Source organism: Aedes aegypti, chromosome 1 (genome assembly GCF_002204515.2).
Source record: "Aedes aegypti strain LVP_AGWG chromosome 1, AaegL5.0 Primary Assembly, whole genome shotgun sequence".
Taxonomy (NCBI): domain Eukaryota; kingdom Metazoa; phylum Arthropoda; class Insecta; order Diptera; family Culicidae; genus Aedes; species Aedes aegypti.
In genome coordinates, this window is record NC_035107.1 from 46,644,045 (window position 1) to 46,665,396 (window position 21,352).

A 21,352-nucleotide genomic window follows, 5' to 3' on the forward strand; every position below is an offset into this window, starting at 1 on the left:
ACAAAATATGACACAAATTTATGTCAAACTGCAAGAAAAATCAAGCTTACCAACGACAATCAAGGCAGACTTGATGAAAATCGCTAGTTTTCTTTTGTTGTGTACCTTCGATCGTTCGGGACGAACTTGGGAAAAGGGCCAAAATTTTCTATGCATTTAATTTTCGTTTTAATTGGAAAAAGAAAAATGATGCGTATTTGAAAACTTTATATTTGATCAAAATGAAAGGTGCTATCGTGGCACTACTTTTGAATAAACACGAATAGCTTTTCAAGTGATTTTTTGTCACATTTGATGAAATGCAAAAATATGTTTTGATCAATTACGCGCTTTTATAAAGTTTGTCCAATGTTTAAGATCTGGGCTCACAGTGACAGTTCGTGACAGCATAATATCGGCTCACCTTGACGTACATAAATTTCGTATCGGTTTCTCCCTCCCAGCTTCCAACACACTGTTAACCCTTCAGCATCAGTCTTGACTGTTGTACACATTTTTCATTCATTTTGAACACTATCCACATTTGATCACTTCAACTAAGTTGCTTTCATAAAACCTAATATGAAAATTGATCAGCCGAAACACCAAACTATTGTATTTACGCTAGTGAGAAAATCCGCTAGTCAAATCTGAAACACTTGAATATAAAGTGAATGAGACCTGAATGCCTTAAATTTGCTTCAAAAATCAAACATCAATCACTTGGATATTGAACTTATCAAATCTGAAAAACGTACATGAAGTGATTCAAATCACTTCAACTTCCAAATGACAAAGGATTTCTGAACAGCATTCTGGAAATTCTATCTTATCAAATTCATAATGTTTAGGTACAGTCATCCCTCCAGAGTAAACTGTTTCCTGGATGCCCTTGATTTTCCGAACAACTTTGCTGAAGACTCAATATTTCTATCTCATCTGGCTCGAAAGATAGTATTTGTTTCATATATTTAATTAAATATGAGTACTAGCGTAACCTAGTGGCAAAATTAGGAATCAAAAAATTTGATAATTGGATGTCCTTTACTTTATTTCTGTTGTTTACTTACTGAAGACTCGAACTTTCTATCTCTTGTGGATCGCAAGCTAGAACTAGTTCAAAATGCTCAGTTTTACATGCTCACTAGCGCCGCCTAGCGGCAAAATCTCGAACCAAACTATCTGTCTTCCGGATGTCCTTGACTTTCTGAACAACTTTGCCGAAGACTCGAAGTTTCTATCTCATGTGGATCAAAAGTGAGAACTAGTTTGAAATGCTCAATTTTGCATGCCCACTAGCGCCACCTAGCGGCGAAATCTACAACCTAACTGTTTGTCTTCCGGATGTACTTGGCCTTCTGAACAACTTCGCCGAAGACTCGAACTTTCTATCTCTTATGGATCACAAGCTAGAACTAGTTCAAAATGCTCAATTTTACATGCTCACTAGCGCCACCTAGCGGCAAAATCGCGAACTAAACTGTTCGCTTTCCGGATGTCCTTGATCTCTTGAACAACTTTGCTGAAGATCGCTTCTTTGCAAGTCGTATGGATCTCGAGATATAGCAATGTGGATTAACCTGTTTTGAGGTGATGCTAAACTTTTTGGGGGTGATTCATTATTCAGCTGAGTGTTGCAATACTTATTTCAGTGAGTCCGTATTTATGACGGGTAGTGTATATAGTGATAAAGTCGTGCTCATGCAATTCAGCAAGATTGTGCTTTTTGCATCCATTCCATCCCGTATGTCTGCCCGGCTCAACATTTCCGCTGCACCCTGTTGGTCCAATAAAACAAACATAATTGCCGTTCTTCTGTGCTTGATTAGAGGGAGAGAAGTACACAGCACTTTCACCGATCTACATTGAAGCGGCAAGTTACATGACGCAGTAATTTTTTTGTTGATGTGTGTCCTCTTGCACGTACCTACCGGACTTATTGAGGTCCCCTTCTTGAAGGAGGTACCGATCAGTTACGATCGAGATTTTGTGACGAACGGACGACTTTTCAAAGCTTTCAAACTGACCGCCAAAGGCTCAAAGTGGAGCTCTCAAGAGTGACGAGTGATTTTCGCTGGCAAATGCATACGCACCATTGTACTTGGGTAAAGAATCAAGCCAGAAGCGTTCACAAACGATTGCACTGGGTGGAAGTGCTGGACAAGGGGTAAATTTGGTGGAAGAAATCGAGAATGGCGCCAAATCAGCGTGACCTCGAAACGGCCTCGCTGCTGACTGCAAGCGACGATAATAACAACAATGACAACAGCAGCAGCATTCGCAGCAACCTCAACGGCGATCATCGACTGAAGCCATCGCTTTTGGAGGTTGCGATCCGAAACAACATGCGACATTACGGATCTACGCCTAATCAATGGCAGAAGATAACGCGCTACGACCCACTTCAGCACCGGAAGCTGGAGAACCCCACGTCCAATCTGGACACTTTGATTCACATGTTGAACGGGAATTTGGGCACGGGAATCCTGGCGATGCCCGACGCCTTCAAAAATGCCGGATTGTACGTCGGATTGTTTGGAACAATGGCTATGGGCGTTATCTGCACCCACAGTATGCATACTTTAGTTAAAGTTTCGCACGAACTGTGTCGACGGTACCAAGTGCCGTCCATGTCGTTCTCCGAAGTAGGCCGATACGCTCTGGAATCCGGTCCAAATAGCCTACAACGATTCAGCCGCCTCATAGGACTGCTCATCAACTGCTTCCTCATCATCATGCAGCTCGGATTCTGCTGCGTCTACTTCCTCTTCGTAGCCGTCAATCTCCATGACTTCTTGGAGTACATCTCCATCAAAACGGACGTTTTCACTGTTCTCCTGGGGATATTGCTGCCGTTGATCGCCCTGAACATGATCCGCAGTCTAAAGCTGCTCACGCCTACTTCGATGGTAGCCTCCTTTCTGGCTATCTCTGGCATCACGATCTCGTTCATGTTCCTGCTGAAAGATCTTCCGCGCAGCACGTCGGTAGCGCCTGCGTCCAGCTGGAGCACAATTCCACTGTACTTCGGGACGGTCATGTATGCCTTCGAGGGCATCGGTGTTATTCTACCGCTGGAGAACAACATGAGAACGCCGAAGGACTTCTGCCGCTGGAATGGGGTGCTCAACACCGGAATGACCATTGTAGTGTGCCTGTACTCGGCCGTCGGTTTCTACGGGTATCTCAAGTACGGGGATGCGGCCGAGGGAAGCATCACGCTCAATCTGCCGAGCCATTTGTTGTAAGTATTGCTACACTCAGTGAAATTGAAATAGCACCAGACTAGGGTGAGGCTCATTTTTCGAAAGTTCTCAAAACCTAACGTTCGTGTGTTCTTCTGAATTCAATACAAAGATAAACTTCGAAATTCGATTCAAAAATATTAGGATTTAATGGTGGCGCAATCTTGATAAAAATATGTTTAAAATACAATAGAACAATATATAATGTAATACGTTCATATTTTCCAACAGATGTACAATAAAATGAAACGCCTTTTTTCCAATTCACTTACAATCTGTTCTATTGTATCTTAACATTCAATTGATTGTAAATGGCATTTCTATAATAAAACAGAAAACCTTATTTATTTTGAAAAAAAAAATCCTCTCTAAGTTCACACCAAACCAATCGAATTAATTGTGCTTTTATTGGATGGTTTTCAAGTCATTTTTCGCGCAGAACATTTTTTTTATTGTACTTACTTAAAATCTGACTTCAACGTGATTATTTCTCAGATACTTCAAAATTAAACACAGTAGACAGCAACAATGGGCCGTATGAATAAAATGTAGTAAAGTTGAGTTTACTACATTCTCGGTAGTAAACGCTATATGTGGAACACGAGTGGAACATGTTTGTGTCATTTCCCTTTCTACACCTTTCGAACATACTACAAACAACGCATTGGTATGAATAAAGGTAGCATTTACTACAAAGCTACTGGTAGTTAGCTTCAGAGGTTGCTACACATGCTTTGAGTTTGCGGAATTGAATGGAATAATTTACTTTTGAGTAAAAATCATGGGGAAACGATGTGAGTTTTGATATATCGGAAGGTATTTTGAGTTTTGCAAAGGAATTCTGAGGTTACGAAAACTTTCGCTCCGCCAATTCTGAGATTCCGGTAAGATTACCGGCAGTAGCAATTTGTAATATCCGTGTGAATTCTGGCATTACGATAATTATGTTATTTTCTAGGAATTTTAGGATGTCGGTAGGAATTCAGATATTGATAAAGTAATTCTGAATTTTACGTGTAGATTCTGACATCTCAGATTTCCTTTTGAATTCTGGAATTCCTGTAGGAACTTTGAGATTCCGATAGGGATGTCGGATTTTTTATGATAATTCTGAAAATTTAAATACCATTCTAGGAATATTGCGGAAATATTAGGAATCTGGTAAAAACTCTAGAATTGGGGTGGGAATGGGATTCCGAATATTAATCTCTTGGAATTCTGTGGGTATCTTTGAGACGATATTTCTGTAAGAATCTATGAGATTGCGGTGGGATTCCTGCGAATTATTGTGTGAATATTTGTAATTCCAAAAATCAATCTTTGTAATTATTGTAAAAACCTTTAAGATTCCGTTGATCTCCAGTTCCGTTGGAATTTCAAAGTAAAGCTTTAATATAAACGTTTTGAATGTCGGTAAATATTTTATAGATTTCAATGGGATTTTTTGTGGAATCGTTAAGAATTTTAATAATTTCAAAGGGAACCCTGATGTTTTAGGGGAGATCCTCATTGAATTCTAACGACTACCAATGGAATCACTACAATTCTCATAAAAATCTCTACATTCTAAGTTCTAGACATTCCAAGGATACTATCAGAAACCCCACCAAAATAACGAGAATATCACAGAAACACTTAGAACTTCGGAATTCAACATGCTGTTAAGAAAACACACGGGGAGCATCAAAATTCTACCGCAATTTCACCAGAATCTCAGTACTGGTGCTAGAAAATATGTGGTTCCTAATTTGATAGCTGTAATCTCAAGATCTCTTCATAAATGTAGAGCTAGTATTTAAAAATCATCGGCGTTGGCGAAGGCCGAAAACCACCCAGAAAATTCTTTGATGTACCATCATCATAAAATCATAGAAATAGAGAGAATACCAGACTAATCGCAAAATTACACTACAAATCTTGTCAAATAACAGCACCTTCATGATTTGTGCAAATTGCCGCGTAATCGATTAGATTCCATGCATTTTCTTCATATGCATGATTGTATTAATTTTAAGCGTCACTCTGAATGATTATTCTTTACGTGCAGAATCACTCTGCACTCTGAATGGAAATTTCTTAACGTGCAGCTTCAGTCACTGCTCATGTTCGAAAGTAGTAAGCACTACATGTTCGAAAAGTTTTTTATTCATTCCAAAAGTGTAGTAAACTTTGTGGATTTTGTTTTTGAGTAGATGCTACATGTAGTAAAGTTCAAAGTTTTTTACTCATATCACCCAATATTTAAAATAACTGCGGCAATCTACAGTGCCCGTTCGATTTTGACATAGCTCGATTTAGGCATGGCTCGGTTTTAGCAACTTCACCATTTGAACCATCTTGGCAACACATTTTTTATTGTTTCAAAATTTTGTCTTGCAATTGGATCTACCGTTCACAAATGTATTGTGATTTTTTCGGGATAAGCTAAACTCGTTATTCTATGCCTAATATAGTTAACTTGTTTTTTTGAAACAACGGATGTATATGAACAAAAAATCAATTATCTATCCGGTTGATCTAAATGTTTCTGTGTTTTCACAGTTTTCTTGAATATTCTTTACACATGTTGACCAAAATGGGCATTTACAAAACCTTATTTATTTCAAAACATTAATTTTAATAGTTATTCGATTGATTTCAACTATCAGACGGAATTTCTTCTTGGAATTCAGAGGACCATTAGAGTTGAGCAAACCTTGAAGATATCATTACTACTTTGCTAATTAGGAGAATTAGGGGCATGATGGACACATTAAGCAAATGTTCGGTTCAAGACTATAAAATGGCAATATTTTTATTTCACCCATGCCTAGTTTTCAAGTTTGATGTTAGTACGACGTGCTACATTCATTCATGGTGATAAAAATCATATCATATGTCAGAAAAGCGAGATAGAAATTTGGGTCGCAAACAAGGCTGGTAAAAAGCTATCGGGGCGAAATGAACACTTGCATGAAATTTAGTGATTCCAATATATTTAATGACTGTCAATCGTTCCGATATGTAAAAGGGCTCTCCCCAATGAGAATATATACTAAGGTGTGGAAGAAGAAGCAAGGGCTATGTATTAGTAAAGAGCAAAAACGTAAACATAAATAACTACGTCACTAATTTACACGGCTTCTTATGGGAGCTCGCATGCTTGTAGTTGTGAAACATTTTGCACCGTACACGAATGTCACGCACACCAAATGTCTTCTTCCTCACCTCGGTATATATTCTCATTGGGCTCTCCCTCAATCATAACAGTGTTGTGAAAAACTCAATTTCTCATAACTCACGCTAGAGATTTTTCATGCGTGAGTTGTCAATCACGCAACGCAGCAGTCAAAAAATCATGGATGAGTTGGCTCACCTGTTTGACTTATTGCCTTGTATTTCCACAGTTTACTCACATGCGGCTATAATTTCTTGTTAGTCTGGTAAAATTATAGTATTTTTTTCTAACGTAAACAACAACCCTCGGGTTTCACGAGTTTTTGACGGGTTTTGTGACTGAATCATTTTTACCTAAGAGAGACTCGCTAAGAGGAAAAATATCAACGTCATATGCAGCCCAGATTCCGCTGTCACGAAACGTCAAATGCAACCCACCGTTTTAACGGATACAAAAGTGAAAAGTATTGTATTCAAAATAAACTGTTATTAAAACCCTCAGTCGGTGGAGCAGTTTTTTTCGAAAATTGCTGATAAATTTGAACACAATATTAGTTATTTCTAATGTCTGTTACGTTTGCTGGCATGAAATTGCACTCCAAAGGCTATTTATGATTCGGTGTGATGAAAACGCAATCATTTTTTGCTGAGAGGTTCATGTGAGGGTTTGAACGGTTTGCGCAAGATTCGTATAAACACAAAGTGGAATATGAAAAAAACTCAGCAATCACAGAAAAAGAATACCGTCTTCGCGAGTCTCGTCTCAGATTTTTACGGTTTGAGTTGATTGAGTGATTTTGCTTCAAAATCTCAAGCGTGAGATTTGCGAAACAGATCTCTAATGAGTTTGCTGTTACAGGATAGTGTATTGATTGTGATTTTAGTGTTAATCTATCAACACTGAATCATAATAGCTTGAAATAACTTTTCTGGGTTCGCTATATTGCTCTTAAATTAGATTCTTCCACGACCTTGCTTATATGCCAATTTGAAACTGAGAAACATTTTAAGTTAATTTTCGAAGGACAATTGAAGCAAAAAATAATCATTTATACCGTCTAAAATTTCAAATGGAATACAGATTTCATGTAGTATATTAACTTTTGATAAAGCATGCATGTTCTCAGATATTTAGGAGGTGTCCATTTCGCCCCGCATGTTCATTATGCCCCTAATCCCCCTACAAGGTAAAATCAAAGTTTGAATGCAAATCCAACCAAAAGTGAAATTATCTGGAAAACAGTGGGAACATACTCGATACAATTTATTTATGCAATAAAAACAATTGACAATTTACAGTAAGAAAAATTAATGATTTAACCTTGCTAAATCAATCAACAACAAAATTATAGACTCTATTGTACACCTTAGGTTTTATGGTGCAACTATCAAATGACTTGTATTTTTTATTCGGGAAGTGACTTGGCAAATTTTCAAAACATGACCTTCAGTGAAGTTCTCTTAATTTCGTTATTTTTCAATTGCATTCGATTGCACATGTTTTCGGTATGAGCATGAGCATGAGCATGATTGACCGCCCGCAGTTGCTACTCCGTTATTGCAAGAACAGCTGTACTTACACAGGGAACCAACAGACGCTACTCGGGATCAGTATCATCCTCAATGTGTAGATACAGGTGCTCTTATTATTATTATAATAAACAATACCGGCGCCGGCTGCGTCCGGATGCAGGTCAATTTGGGAATGGGAGGGAAATGTTGACGTGTTACTTGCTTTAAAGAAGCCGAGGAGTCCTCTGCACTTCCACAAGAAAACACTGGATTTTTGTATATGGGAAAGGATTAGTTTTGGTAAACGATAAATATATAATCCGAAATGAATACGTGAGCATATACACGAATGATCGCACTATCCAAACCAGACACGATACTGATTTCGTTGCTCGCTCGACAGGAGCATACAACAGGTTCAACGTATCAAACTGACGCTTTTTTTTTGCTTTTCACCGGCGCATTTCATTTTTTCTTCCGTGCAACGCGAACCGGACACAATGGATCCGGATTCCGTCGCTCGCCCACAAGGAGCATGCAACAGATTCAGCGGATCCAACACTACTGACGCGTTTGTTTTTTTTTTCACCGGCACACTTCGTTTTTTCTTCCGCAAAACACAAACCGGTCCAGGCTTCCGAATTCTCACTCACTCTCACGATAATGGATTTATCCCTCACAACAATTTTTCAGCGATCAGCTGCCTTGCGATTTTATCCGTCCACAAAACAAAGCGAAAATAGATAGGGGTTCCTGGGGTAATATGCACCACTTAAGGAAGATGTGCCGAAATGGACACTAAACAACATGTATGTAGTGTTTTAATACACGAATCTAGTTGGATTGGGTTCACCCTACATGGTGTTGAGCGAATTATCATCATAATTATACTAGATTGTTGGAAAATTTAACTTTTCTCAAACACTACTTTTGCGTGAATTCAGATTGATGCGGGGCACGATGCACCACTTATTGGGGCAGAACGCACTACAACATTGAGGCAAGACGCACCATCGTGTTTAAAACGTAATTTTATTTATCGTAAAAACACGAGTTTTGGATGATTTTCGTCTACAAGATGATACAATTGTGCATAAATACGGTACTATAGACTTGAAATGACCTATTTTTTATGATTGTGGTTAATTTTAGAATGGATCGTTCTGCCACGTCCAATGTAGTGCATGTTGCCCCAACCGGGTGCTTAACAGAAAATGTTATGAAACATAGAAATCGTTGTGTTATTTCGCCAAATCATCTCATCAACAACTAACCCAGTCTCTAATCATCTCTTTTATGGTTAAAGGTTGTAAACATCTCAACCCATCGCTTTCAAAACAAGAAGTGAAATGATCGGGAAAGTTACATCAGAATCGTGCTTTCCGATTTTATTGTTCTATCTCCCTGTTAAGTTTTTTCAAATGTATCAAATTCTCAGGGTTTCAACAATTTGCAACGTTTCATCAATCCGCATAGGGTTTTTCTCTCAAAACTCGTTTATTTCAGAGAAATTGACTAGGTGCGTTTTGCCCCGGCAGTGCATATTACCCCAGGAGCCCCTAATTGCACATTTCCGCAGCTGTGAGAAGTTTGTTTTCTCTTTCTCCGATCCATGGAGAATTTTTCCTGTATCCATCGCCACGAGCAGCAGTTGCTTTTATGCACCAAATTAACCACTTCATTCGTCAAGTTGGTGTGGTAGCATGGTTAGCGTGCACGCATCGCGGTTGTTTTAAGCAATGTTCTAGGTTCGAATCCCGTCGCCGGCACTAGTTTTTGTCTATCCACATAGTGATAATTCTCGGGAGCAGTTGGTGAGCGCAAATATGATGGAGTGAAAATCAAATTATCCACAGAGTGGAGTGATTTTCGGTTATCCTCCATCGTAGCTCCAGGGAAAATTAGTGTGATCGATAAAAGATGTTCACGCGAGGAAGCGAAAAAAGGAGAATGCTTTGAAAAATCGTAGATTTCGCATCATTGATACGAAAATTCAGAACCCTGAACCGGACACAATGGATCCGGATTGCATCGCTCGCTCACAAGGAGCATGCAACAGATTCAACGGATCCAACATTACTGACACGTTTGTTTTTTTTTCACCGGCACACTTCGTTTTTTCTTCCGCGCAGCGCAAACTGGACACAATTGATCCGGATTCCGTCGCTCGCTCACAAGGAGCATGCAATAGATTCAACGGATCCAAAACTAGTCGATTGCACATGTTTTCGGTATGGTAGAATAAGTGTTTTCCATAGTTAAATCGATTATTTTGACTCAAGAATAACTTATGGAAATGCTCTTTAAGTTTTTACTTTCAATTTATTTAAAAAAATCGAGCTTCGCGGTTGATGATTTTAGAGGAAAACATTTCATGGAAAAATATAGTAGGCTACTAGAAAAAATATACTCTGAATAATATTTTTATTTTTGTCATGTAAATTCATAAATAAAACTTAAATTTTAAATCACATAAAAAACACATTTTTATTATTTTTAAAATCTTCACCAGAAAATCTTAATAGGAAACCGATGTTGGAACAATGATAGAGACTTTTTTTTTGATAATTAAGTTTTGCTAAGAACAACTTTTGGTAGATTTTCAAAAATATTTATTTTAATTAAATGTATTGTGATAATAAAGTAAGAATCTTGTACTATTTCTGAACCAAAATTATCGTCATTATCACTTTTGTAGAAGTAGCCATTTTTCGAGTTATTATGGAATTCAAATATTTATTTATCAAATAATGAAATAAGCCATTTTCGCTAGTTTTTCTTGATTCTGCAACAAGAAAAACAAGTTTTTGAGAGTATAATATGCGATATTTTCCTCTATCGACTCATTTTTTTTTATTGAGAATCCCGAGTTACTAAAATTTTCTATTTCATTATTTAGTTAATAAACTGAAGCATTTATCTAAAGATTACTCAAAAATGACTATTCATAGAAAAGTGAACATGATAATCATTATGGTTTAGAATAATTTCAAGATTTATTTTTTACAATATCTAAACTTATATAAAAAAATCGGAATCGGCCAAAAGTTGTTCTTCGAAAAAAAATTGTATATATTAAAATAGTCTCCATCATGGACGTTTGTCTCAAACACATGTTTCCTACTAAAATTCTACGGCAAATATTTAAAAAATATTAAAAATGAAGGATTCGTGTAGTTTAAAACCTAAATTTTATCTATGAGTTTTTTTTTCTTGTAGCCAAAACTGTCCGCTACAACTTCTCCATAGAACGTTTTCCTCTGGAATCAAAATCAATGGAAAACACTTATTTTACCATACTGGAAACATGTGTACAATTTCATCCATATCGAAGACTATCGGGCATGATTTTTAATTATTTCAACTCATTTTGGATAGTATACGTCTTCAATATCAAATCCATCTTAAATATAAACTAATTTCAGTAGCAAGTTGTTTTCTTAATGTTTTCCCATTTGACCAAAAAAAATGAATATTGTTTGATCATAACTACGCTACTAATTCCAAATATTGTTACATGCTTTTGAAGATAATTCGGTTTATTTTGAACCGTGTGATTAGAATATAGGGCGCATAAGGGCATAATGGACACAAGTGAATGCATATTTCAAGACCATAAAACGGCAATACTTTTCAGTTATAACTGTTAGTTTTCAAGTTTTAATGTAAGTACGGCGTGCCGCATTCATACATAGTAATGAGAATCACATCAAATGTCAGAAAAATGAATCGAGTGTCAATCGTTCTGATACATAGAAACGCTCCTTCCCTATCACACTAGCTAAGACGAACTTTCCTATAGGTTCGTTGCTTTACTTTCTCGAAAACTTATTCAACCAGTCTCAAGTAACAAACTTACTTAATCGATCCTACTTGTTTCGCAGATGAAATTTAACACGTTCCGCTCTAAACCAACTCGATAGTTCATTTTTAGAACGTTCAATTTCCGGATTTACAAAACGGCGTCAGTAAAATTCTCAACTTTCGCAACCTAACCGCTACTATCACCGCTCCGTTGTATGGAGAGACAAAGTGACTTAACCACGAATCGAAACAAAACACTACTTGAGTCGATTTCACACTGGTACAAAAACGTTGTGAAACGGCTTATGATTTCGGCATAACATTTTTATAGGACTTAATAGAAACTACTTAGTTATTGAACGCGAGCTGATTGTATGCTAAATGTAAGCGATGTATACGACGCAAAAATGTTTAAAAGATGATTAATTTTAAAAACAGTTTTATAAGTGTTCTTAAAACCATATGAAACTTACTTAAGTCGAATTGAAAAAGTAATCGAGAAATAGATTCTTCCTTCGCCTTACGCATATACCAGATATCTGGCATACAAAGTCAAATATCAAAGGACAAACTCGCTGAACTTTTCTGAACGACCTATCTAGCATTGAGAGATTATCTTTGTTTACTTGCTGTGGCATCAATAACTAAACCGCATTTGTATCTAACGTTGAGTTTTTTGTATGAATCACTAACCTAGGATACTGTATTTTAAACTATAGTGAAAAGCTTTCCTTTAAGATTCAGTGTTGCACTGTCATAATCGAAAGAGAACGAAGGAGAAGAAAATCTCTTATTGTTACTTAGGTCGTTTAGAAAAGTTCAGCGAGAAATGAAGTAAACATATTTTTTATAACGTTAAAAATTCATATGCAATACCGATTTTATACATGTATAGAGTGCTACGTGAAGCACAAGCTGAAAAAGAGTTGTGGCAGCTCAGTCAAGGATGGAAGATCAATTGGTGAGCTCGTTTCATGCTTTAATTTCAAATCTATTGATTATACGCCATAACAAAAGTTACATGTTGCGTGTCTTATGGATCAAATTATGTGTCTCTACTAGATTTGAGGTTGCTGTATCTGAGGCACTAAATTGTGCACGCTGAAGAAGATTATGGCCATTCCCAACCGAACTTCTAGTTGATTCTTTGTGCATCTTCACTGACTTCGGTCAATCGTGGAATAGCAACCAAAGATATGTGTAGTCAGTCTAAGCTATGCTAAGCTAATACCGATGTTATACATGTATACAGTAAATATTTTTTATGAGATATTTTCATTCTCAGATGACAAGGGAGTGTCCATTTCATCTCTGGTGTTCATTATTTGTAGTTAAAAAACGATTAACTTACCCGACCAGTGCACTATGGGCCAGGGACGCAATCTGGCGGGACAAAATTAATAACTCGGTAACGAAGCGTTTCTGGTATTTGGTGTCTTCGGCAAAGTTTTTTGTAACAACGAGGACCATCTACTGCCATAAACGGATAGTTCGCAAATCGTCCGCATAGGTGGCGCCACAATCTAACCTTTTACTGTGACGTTCTAGAGACTTGGCGTGTTCGGCAAAGTTGTTCATTTTGATAAAATAAATAACTCTCTCGAAGACGTCAAAATTCCACAGCCTACTGTTTTCGAGTTATTGGCAAAATTAGAGAAAATTAGTGAAAAAACGATTTTTTCACCGATTTTTACTTTTTTCCTAAGAACTATGGCATATAATATTTTTTGCTGATAAATATATAACAAACGCAAGCTCTGGTGGAAAAAATTTAATAATACGACGCATAAAACTTAAGAAATTATGAAAAAACTTGAAAAATAAAGCAATTTTTGAATCTTAATTTCTCTAAAAGCGCAAAAAATCGCAAAGCTCAAATTTTCAGGTAACATAGAGCAATACTTGATGAACGGATGTCAAAATTCCAGAGAGGTATATTTTGGTGTTTTTGAGATATTTCATATTTTTACAATAATTAAATTACTCCAGTACAGTTAATTTCCATGAGGAATCGGAACGGACGATCGACTTTAAGAAATAACGAGTCGTAGAACAAAAACTTTCAGAAAACTGTTTAAAAAGCCATTATAGTAGTCATGAAATTCAGTTTAAGAGCAGTTCCTTGAGTTGATATCGAGTAATGTAGGTGAAAGTGTAGGTTAAACCTGGGTACATATTTGTGTTTCTTCAATAAATCAAATGATATAGTATGCCATGAAAAACTTGATCATGTGTCAGTTAATTGTTGTCATCATGGTTCGAGGTGAGCAATTTTTTTCTATGAATGTGTTACTTTTAACACGGAAAATCAAATTTTAAAGCATATTCATGTCAATATCTCTAAATACTAAAATTTCAGAGCGCACGAACTCTTGTTCGGAGCTTGTAGATTTGTTTTAAAGCGGAAAGAGCGTTGATCCTTGGATGCTTCGAAACAGGATACAGATTAAAGGTATCAATTTGGAGATTCCTTCGATTTTGAGAACTGTTAGGTTGTTTAATCTCAAATATGTGTTTAATCACCGGATTTACTTCAATTTTGAGCTTCCGGAAAACTGTACTAACGAATTCGAGATGAAATCCAAAGCCAGCTTAAACTGTGAGCAGATATAATAAATTCATATAATAATAAAATACAATTTTCCGCTAATTGTAAAATACACTTCAATATTTGCCACGAAAATGTTAGTCGTGTAATAAAAAGAAAACCGTAAATAAATTAAAAAATCTCAAAACACCATAATATACCTCTCTGAAATTTTGACATCCGTTTTATCCGTTTTGCTCTACGTTGCCTGAAAATTTGAACTTGCGATTTTTTGCGCTTTTTGAGATATTAGGGTTCAAAATTGCTCTATTTTACAAGTTTTTTCATAATTTCTTAAGTTTTATGCGTCGTATAATTGATTTTTTTCCACCAGAGCTTGCGTTTGTTATATATTTATCAGTTTTGGTTCTTAGGAAAAAAGTCAAATTCAGTGAAAAAAATCGTTTTTTCACTAATTTTCTCTAATTTTGCCAATAACTCGAAAACAGTAGGCTGTGGAATTTTGACGTCTTCAAGAGAGTTGTTTATTTTATCAAAATGAACAACTTTGCCGAACACGCCAAGTCTCTAGAACGTCACAGTAAAAAGTTAGATTGTGGCGCCACGTATGCGGACGATTTACGAACTATCCGTTTATGGCAGTAGATGGTCCTCGTTGTTACAAAAAAACTTTGCCGAAGACACCAAATACCGGAAATGCTTCGTTACCGAGTTATTAATTTTGTCCCGCCAGATTGCGTCCCTGGCCCATAGTGCAGTGGATTACAACAGAGTTGTAATAGGTTCTGTTACTCAGTTAGCGCATTTTTTTCTAACAAAATATGTTATAATTTTGGCTGGTTATTAGTTAAAATAACAAAAATTTTAACACAATTTCCTCTACACTAAACAAAATTGAAACAAAATATGTTATAATTTAAACAAAAATATAACTCTTTATGCTTCAATTTTAAAAAATATAACTCATATTGTTATTTTTCATAACTGAAATATAACAATATATGTTATTTCCTTCGCTCTCATTTTTTTTATAATAAATTGTGTTACAATTTAGTTTTGAATTGAAACAAATTTGAAAAAGTTTTTGTTATTATAACTGATTTTGTTTGAATTGTGATATAATTTCCTCCATCAACTCAAAGTGTTTCTAGCAAAAATGAAACAAAATTCGTTTGTTGCAAACGATATAACTGTGATATAATCTTGTTGTAATTCACTGATCGGGTGGTTATTCAGCGAAGACTACCAAAAAAAGGTAATTCTATTCGTTAAACCTTCAATGAGGCTCTGTTCCAGTTGGGACGCCAGAAAGAAGAAGAAGAATTTGCACCAGTCAACGTGTAGGTATAATAAGATGCTCCATAAACTTCAGATTAATATTGAACACGTAAACTCGGGCTGAAAAAACCTTAAAAATCGTTATAAATAAAAATAGAATGATCACGAAATGGCTTGAGAACGGGCCAACCGATTTACGTGATTCCTTCGCAATTGCGTTCCTCAAGGGTTGCGACGTGATTGTAAGGAATAATATTTGCGAAAAACTTATCGAAAACGTTGGAAAAAAAACGAGAACACTAATTTTACATTTTGTGTAGGGATTTTCTATGGCATACTCCAAAGCATACTTGGCAGTACGAAGAATGCCGGGAGAACCAGGCCCGGATTTGAGGGGGTGCCAAGGGGGGAAACGCCCCGGGCCCCCCGATGAAGACCCCTCCCCCCCGAGGAATCAAAATTAAGAACAAAAAAAAATTAAATACGTTACAATAGTTTCTCTTTCGACATTTGGACATATAAATCTAACGTCAAAGTCAACTTTCCAATATTTGAGTTATATTTTTTATTACCTGATCGCACAGTATGGTTACGCCAATTGTTATCCTTCAGTATATTACAAATTACAAAAAAGTCATGGCCTTCATCGGGGGGCCCGGGGCATTTGCCCCCTTGGCACCCCCTCAAATCCGGGCCTGGTTCTACCGGCATTCTTCGTACTGCCAAGTATGCTTTGGAGTAATCCAAAATCTTTGAAATTCTTCTCTAGTTAGTTTTCAAAAAATATTTGAATAGAAAATGCGCTTGACGTATTTGCAGGATCTTAAAAAATGCGACTAAACCTCAGTAAAGGCTTATAGTAAACTTTGCATATAATTTATAGAATATACAGTACTGCCAAGAATAAAGTACATGAAGGCCGATTTTCATACAAAATGGTCAAGTTAAGGGCACTGTATAACAGCTTTTAATGAACCGATTGACCTGAAATTCGAACTACATCTCATAAATAACTTGAAATTTGATTTATGAGCAATTAACCAAATTCTATTCAAGAGTTTTGAAGCTATTAGAAAAATACTGTTATGAGAAAAATGCCCAAATTTTAAAATTGGAATATTTTTTTAAATGTTAATAATTAGAAAAAAGGCATGCTTCAGCAAATTTGTTCACTTAAATTAATTGCAAAACTTTGTAGAAGATTATACTTATCCTAAATTGTTTGTTTTCAAAATATTCAAGTACCGTAAAACGGGGTATCTTTGATAATGCGGGTAACTTTGATAGTGCGTTACCCATCACATACTAAACGAAATATCATAATTTCTGTTTATCGGTTAAGCAAAACGAATGCAAAACTGAAGAATATTAGTATGACATTTCATGTAAAAGCTGTTTTCATTTAAATCGAGAACATATAAGGCTTTATAAACGAATATAAAAAATTGATACGATTTAACCATTTTCGAAACGCTTACAAACAACCTGTTCTACGATCACTATTTGATGTAGTTTTGAATAGATGGTCAATTATCTTTGATAGCCTAGTTATCATAGATCTTAAATTTGGTCTCAAATCTCTAAGCGAAAAGCATTTTCACAAACTGGAACCATTTTTGTAATTTAAGTCAACAATTTCCATATAACGTTAAACGCCTAGAGGTATGCAATGCCCTACAAATGTTCCGTAACTCATTCAATTTTGTTCGATTTATGCTCCATTATCAATGTTACCCCGAAACAGAAAACCGACTTTCGATTATATGAAAAAATATATATCCATTAAAAATAAATCTTTTGGCAATCTATCAACTGCAATCGATAGCTAGGATGCCAGTACTTGTTTTAAAAATATAAACTATAATTCTTTGAAACAGCATGCATAAATATTCAAGTTTTCTTCGGAAAAACTATCAAAGTTACCCCGTTTTACGGTATCAACATTTGGACATTTTTGTCGACATAGGTGGACTTTAAGAACTTAGATACTTTGCATAGAATTTGGTGATTCATTTACAAATGAAGCTTTTTCCAACATGCAGTTCAATTTTCAGTTAAATTGGCCTAGTATACTGTATTATTGCCAATAATGTAAATATTTTTTTTTTTTCCAGAGAATGCGACAACCGAGACAAACTGGAAACTTGTACTAAATAAAGTCAAAAAGAAAAGAAAAATGGCTTTGAAGATTTTCAGCAATTTTTTAACTCTACACAAATAATTTATCCAATAAAAACAGCCAATATTCTAAGAATTATTATATTTTTCACTTTGGACGGAAAAATCACCACAAAACACTATTGAAAAGCTTGAAAACAGACGAATTTCGCAATGTATATAGCTCACAACCGAAAATGTCACTTACACTACTTTGAATTTGGGCCCCTCATATGTTTGGACCGACCTTCTCTTTCGTAACTCAAATTCAATACGTTAGTTTGTGGAATTCCAAAACGTGCTGAATTTTGTATAAAGGGGCCCCCTTTATGAGATCTGACCCGGGCCCCCCGAAGCCCAAATCTGGTACTGGGGAGAACATAATAATACCTTATTTTTAATCAAAAACTAATGTTTCTGTTAATCCGTAAGCTACAGAGTTTACATACAGAATTAAAACTGTTCGTATATGAGCATGAGCCAATAAAGTCAAGTTTTTTATCAAATCAGGAGAATAGTTTCGCTATTAGTTTCATTTTCATGAGTGATGAAAAGAATAGATTCGGAGTATTGTGGACAAAATTATTCCAGAACTTCTACGGGTCAGGTAGAAAAAATATGACATTTTTTTTAACTGTTCTATCGCTTGGAAACGAAATATTTTCATACAAACAAGTAACAGACCCGTGATTTGTATTTAGTTATGATGGACCAGGCGTTTCAGAAATTCAGAATTGTGATATTGAGGCTTCCAGAACCAGCAGATGTTTAAGCCACAATCTACACAGGTCAATAATTTTGTAGAAGAAAAGTCATATCGGATCCCGGAGATTTTTTTGCGAAGGGATGGAATTTTTTTATTTTTTCTTTAAAGGGCGTGCATCAACTTATTCTAAAACTTTGTAAAAGAGGTAACTCTAGTAGCACTCGAAACGCAAAAGTTATGGAATCATAATACTTTTTCATTCACTGAATGAAAAAGCCATAGCAGGAGCTACAGTAGGCTTACAGAGTTAGTGTTTTCGGAAAAGTCGTTGAAAATTAAACTCAGAAGTTTAGTTAACTTGAAAAACAAAAAAAAAATGAAGTCCATATTGCATGGGACCACTCTAATGTCAAAATATAGTCCTTGTTTTTTGCAAGATTTTTGATTAAGTCACTTTTGTTCTAAAACATCTGAAAAATTTTCCAGCTAATTTTGTGCTCTGCCAGAAGATCCAGTAGATATTGGAAATCTTGCCATGAGATGATGATTGGATTTGAAACGTTATAGTAAAAGAATTTTATTTCATAGAATTTCCAGGTACGCAAAGAACTTGTTTGTGTATGTTTTTGTAACATAGATAACAAATTTGCTGATGGAAGTGTTTGTACATATATTTCGTCCTTGTTTTTTTACTTAAAATATTGAAGCTAATCCGTCATGAAAGAGTTGAGGGACCATCGAGGTAGCCATGAAAATGGTTTATGGACAAAAGGACGAAAGACAAATGGTCGAAAGGACAAAAGGTCGAAAATGATTTACTTGGTGGGAATTTTTTCTTTCTTTGAAAAAAGATTTTCGACCTTTTGTCCCTTCGGCCTTTTGTTCTTCGACCTTTTGTCCAATTGCAAAATATACGTAATGTCTAGCTTTTCGGTAGTTGTTAAACTCCCACTCGGCTGGTTAGCCGTAAACCACGATTCATAAATAAAAACAAGAAATTTTGGATTGCTAAATTCGTTGCCGCTATCAGAAATGTTCCAATACGTCACAATTTTGTGCAACAGATCGTCAAAGTTGTGTAAAATACTGGCTCTATTGTTGTATTAATAAATTTTAACTATTGGTCATTATTATTTTTCGTAATTCAATCCACTGTAAAATAGGACTTGAAATTTTGTACGAGACACTGCTTATAGTTGTACGATTTAATTGAATTTTTGAATTTTGAAATTTGCTTGCAATCTCCATACTAGATCGTCGTTTCGTGGGTTAGCATTTTTCATGCTTCATCCACTGTTCGGCAGTGGTGACAGTGGTGCTCCTTACGGGGAGAATAGATCAAAGTAATCCATGCTACAATGTTCTACTGCAAAAAGTTTGAATTGCTTTGGAAGTAATTAAATCATCATCTTGGCGTGTTTTAGATTTTGGAATCAATAATAAAATTATCCAGACATGCAATAAAAATGTGGTCTTCAGCAAAGTTGTAGCTGGAAAGATTTTACCTCAGAAAATTTTGTTCACATTCCATGAAATATTCTGTCGAGAGCTTAGAGTACTGAACACAAAAAATGGTCTTTTCCATAGTAATTTCTATATAAACTACGAATGGCGTGTCCAAAACTATTCCAAATTACTTCAAAGTTTGAGAGAATGATTTTTATTTTCAATCGACTTCGTTTAAGCATAGGGAAACAAACATTATTTTACGTAGCAATGGAAAAACAGGGTGGTGCTATGTTGATTTTGCTAGTTCTAGTATCTCATTAAATTTACCTTCAATAACTCATTACCTAATCCCTTGCAGTTTGGCAGAGCTGGTACGGCTTCTGATGGCGGTGGCCGTGTTCGCGTCCTACGCTCTCCAGTTCTACGTTCCGGTTTCCATCCTGGGCCCAGTGGTAAGGCGGCAGTTCGGATCGCACCGTGCCCAAGACTACGCCGAATACGCTCTGAGGGTGGCGTTGGTATTGCTAACCTTTACTTTGGCGACCATCATTCCCAACTTGGGATCGTTCATTTCGCTGGTCGGAGCCGTCAGCACATCGACACTAGCCCTAGTGTTTCCGCCGCTGTTGGAGATTGTTACCTATTGGCCGAATCGACAGTATGGGACGTGGAACTGGATTCTGTGGAAGGACCTACTGATGGTGGCGTTTGGGTTGAGTGGATTCCTGATTGGAACCAGTATGAGTGTGGTTGAGATTGTTACGGAGTGGCAGTAAGGGCCTATGGACAATTAGGTAGGCAACTCTATTTTTTATAATGACAAACCTTTTTTGTTAGCTATTTTCGTGATTGTGTTGACACCGGAACAAATGTGTTCAATGTTTTAGATATGTTTCGTTTTAAATTATTTATATTATTAGAAAATATACAGTATGCTAGACAGATTTGGTTGTAAATCATATAACAGTGAAAGAAATCCTTGACTTTTGATTATCTTCTTGTGGTTTCTCGTTTATGTTTACTCACTTGATTTTCCACATGACACTAGAACTAGCAGTCAGTGACAAAAGTAACCGAAACGAGGGCAATACAATCTTTTTTAGGTTGTAGATGTTAAATGATGATTCTAAACTATTTTGGTTTTTCGAAACGTTTAGTTTTCATAAAAAAATAGTTTTCGTAGGTGAGGCCTTCCTTAGCCGAGTGGTTAGAGTTGATGGCTACAAAGCAAAGCAATGCTGAAGGTGTTTGGGTTCGATTCCCGGTCCAGGATCTTTTCCTAATGGAAATTTTCTTGACTTCCCTGGACATAGAGTATAATCGTACACGATATACGAATGTGAAAATGGTAACTTTGGCAAAGAAAGCTCTCAGTTAATAACTGTGGAAGTGCTGAGAAGCAGACTTTGTCCCAGTGAGGACGTTATGCCAAGAAGAAGAAGAAAAAAACATGCCGGCGCTTATGGCGTGCTGAACACATATTGAGTTTCAAAAACGTTCTATCGAATTCTCGGAAAC

General features: G+C 36.2%; 1 protein-coding gene across 1 annotated transcript; it reads left to right on the forward strand.

The window, feature by feature from the left end:
- Positions 1-1,794: 1,794 nt before the first annotated feature.
- On the forward strand, positions 1,795-20,778 carry LOC5569198 (proton-coupled amino acid transporter-like protein CG1139). The gene is made up of 2 exons (XM_001658318.2): positions 1,795-3,223; positions 20,193-20,778. Exons 1-2 carry the CDS (start codon positions 2,172-2,174, stop codon positions 20,608-20,610), a joined length of 1,470 nt encoding a protein of 489 aa, XP_001658368.2. The 5' UTR covers positions 1,795-2,171; the 3' UTR covers positions 20,611-20,778.
- Positions 20,779-21,352: the final 574 nt, after the last annotated feature.

Excerpts from the sequence above, each read along its gene's own strand:
- LOC5569198 (XM_001658318.2), top strand. The coding sequence starts at position 2,172 with ATGGCGCCAAATCAGCGTGACCTCGAAACGGCCTCGCTGCTGACTGCA. Across the intron at positions 3,224-20,192 it reads AATCTGCCGAGCCATTTGTT|TTTGGCAGAGCTGGTACGGC; the intron begins GTAAGTATTGCT and ends AATCCCTTGCAG.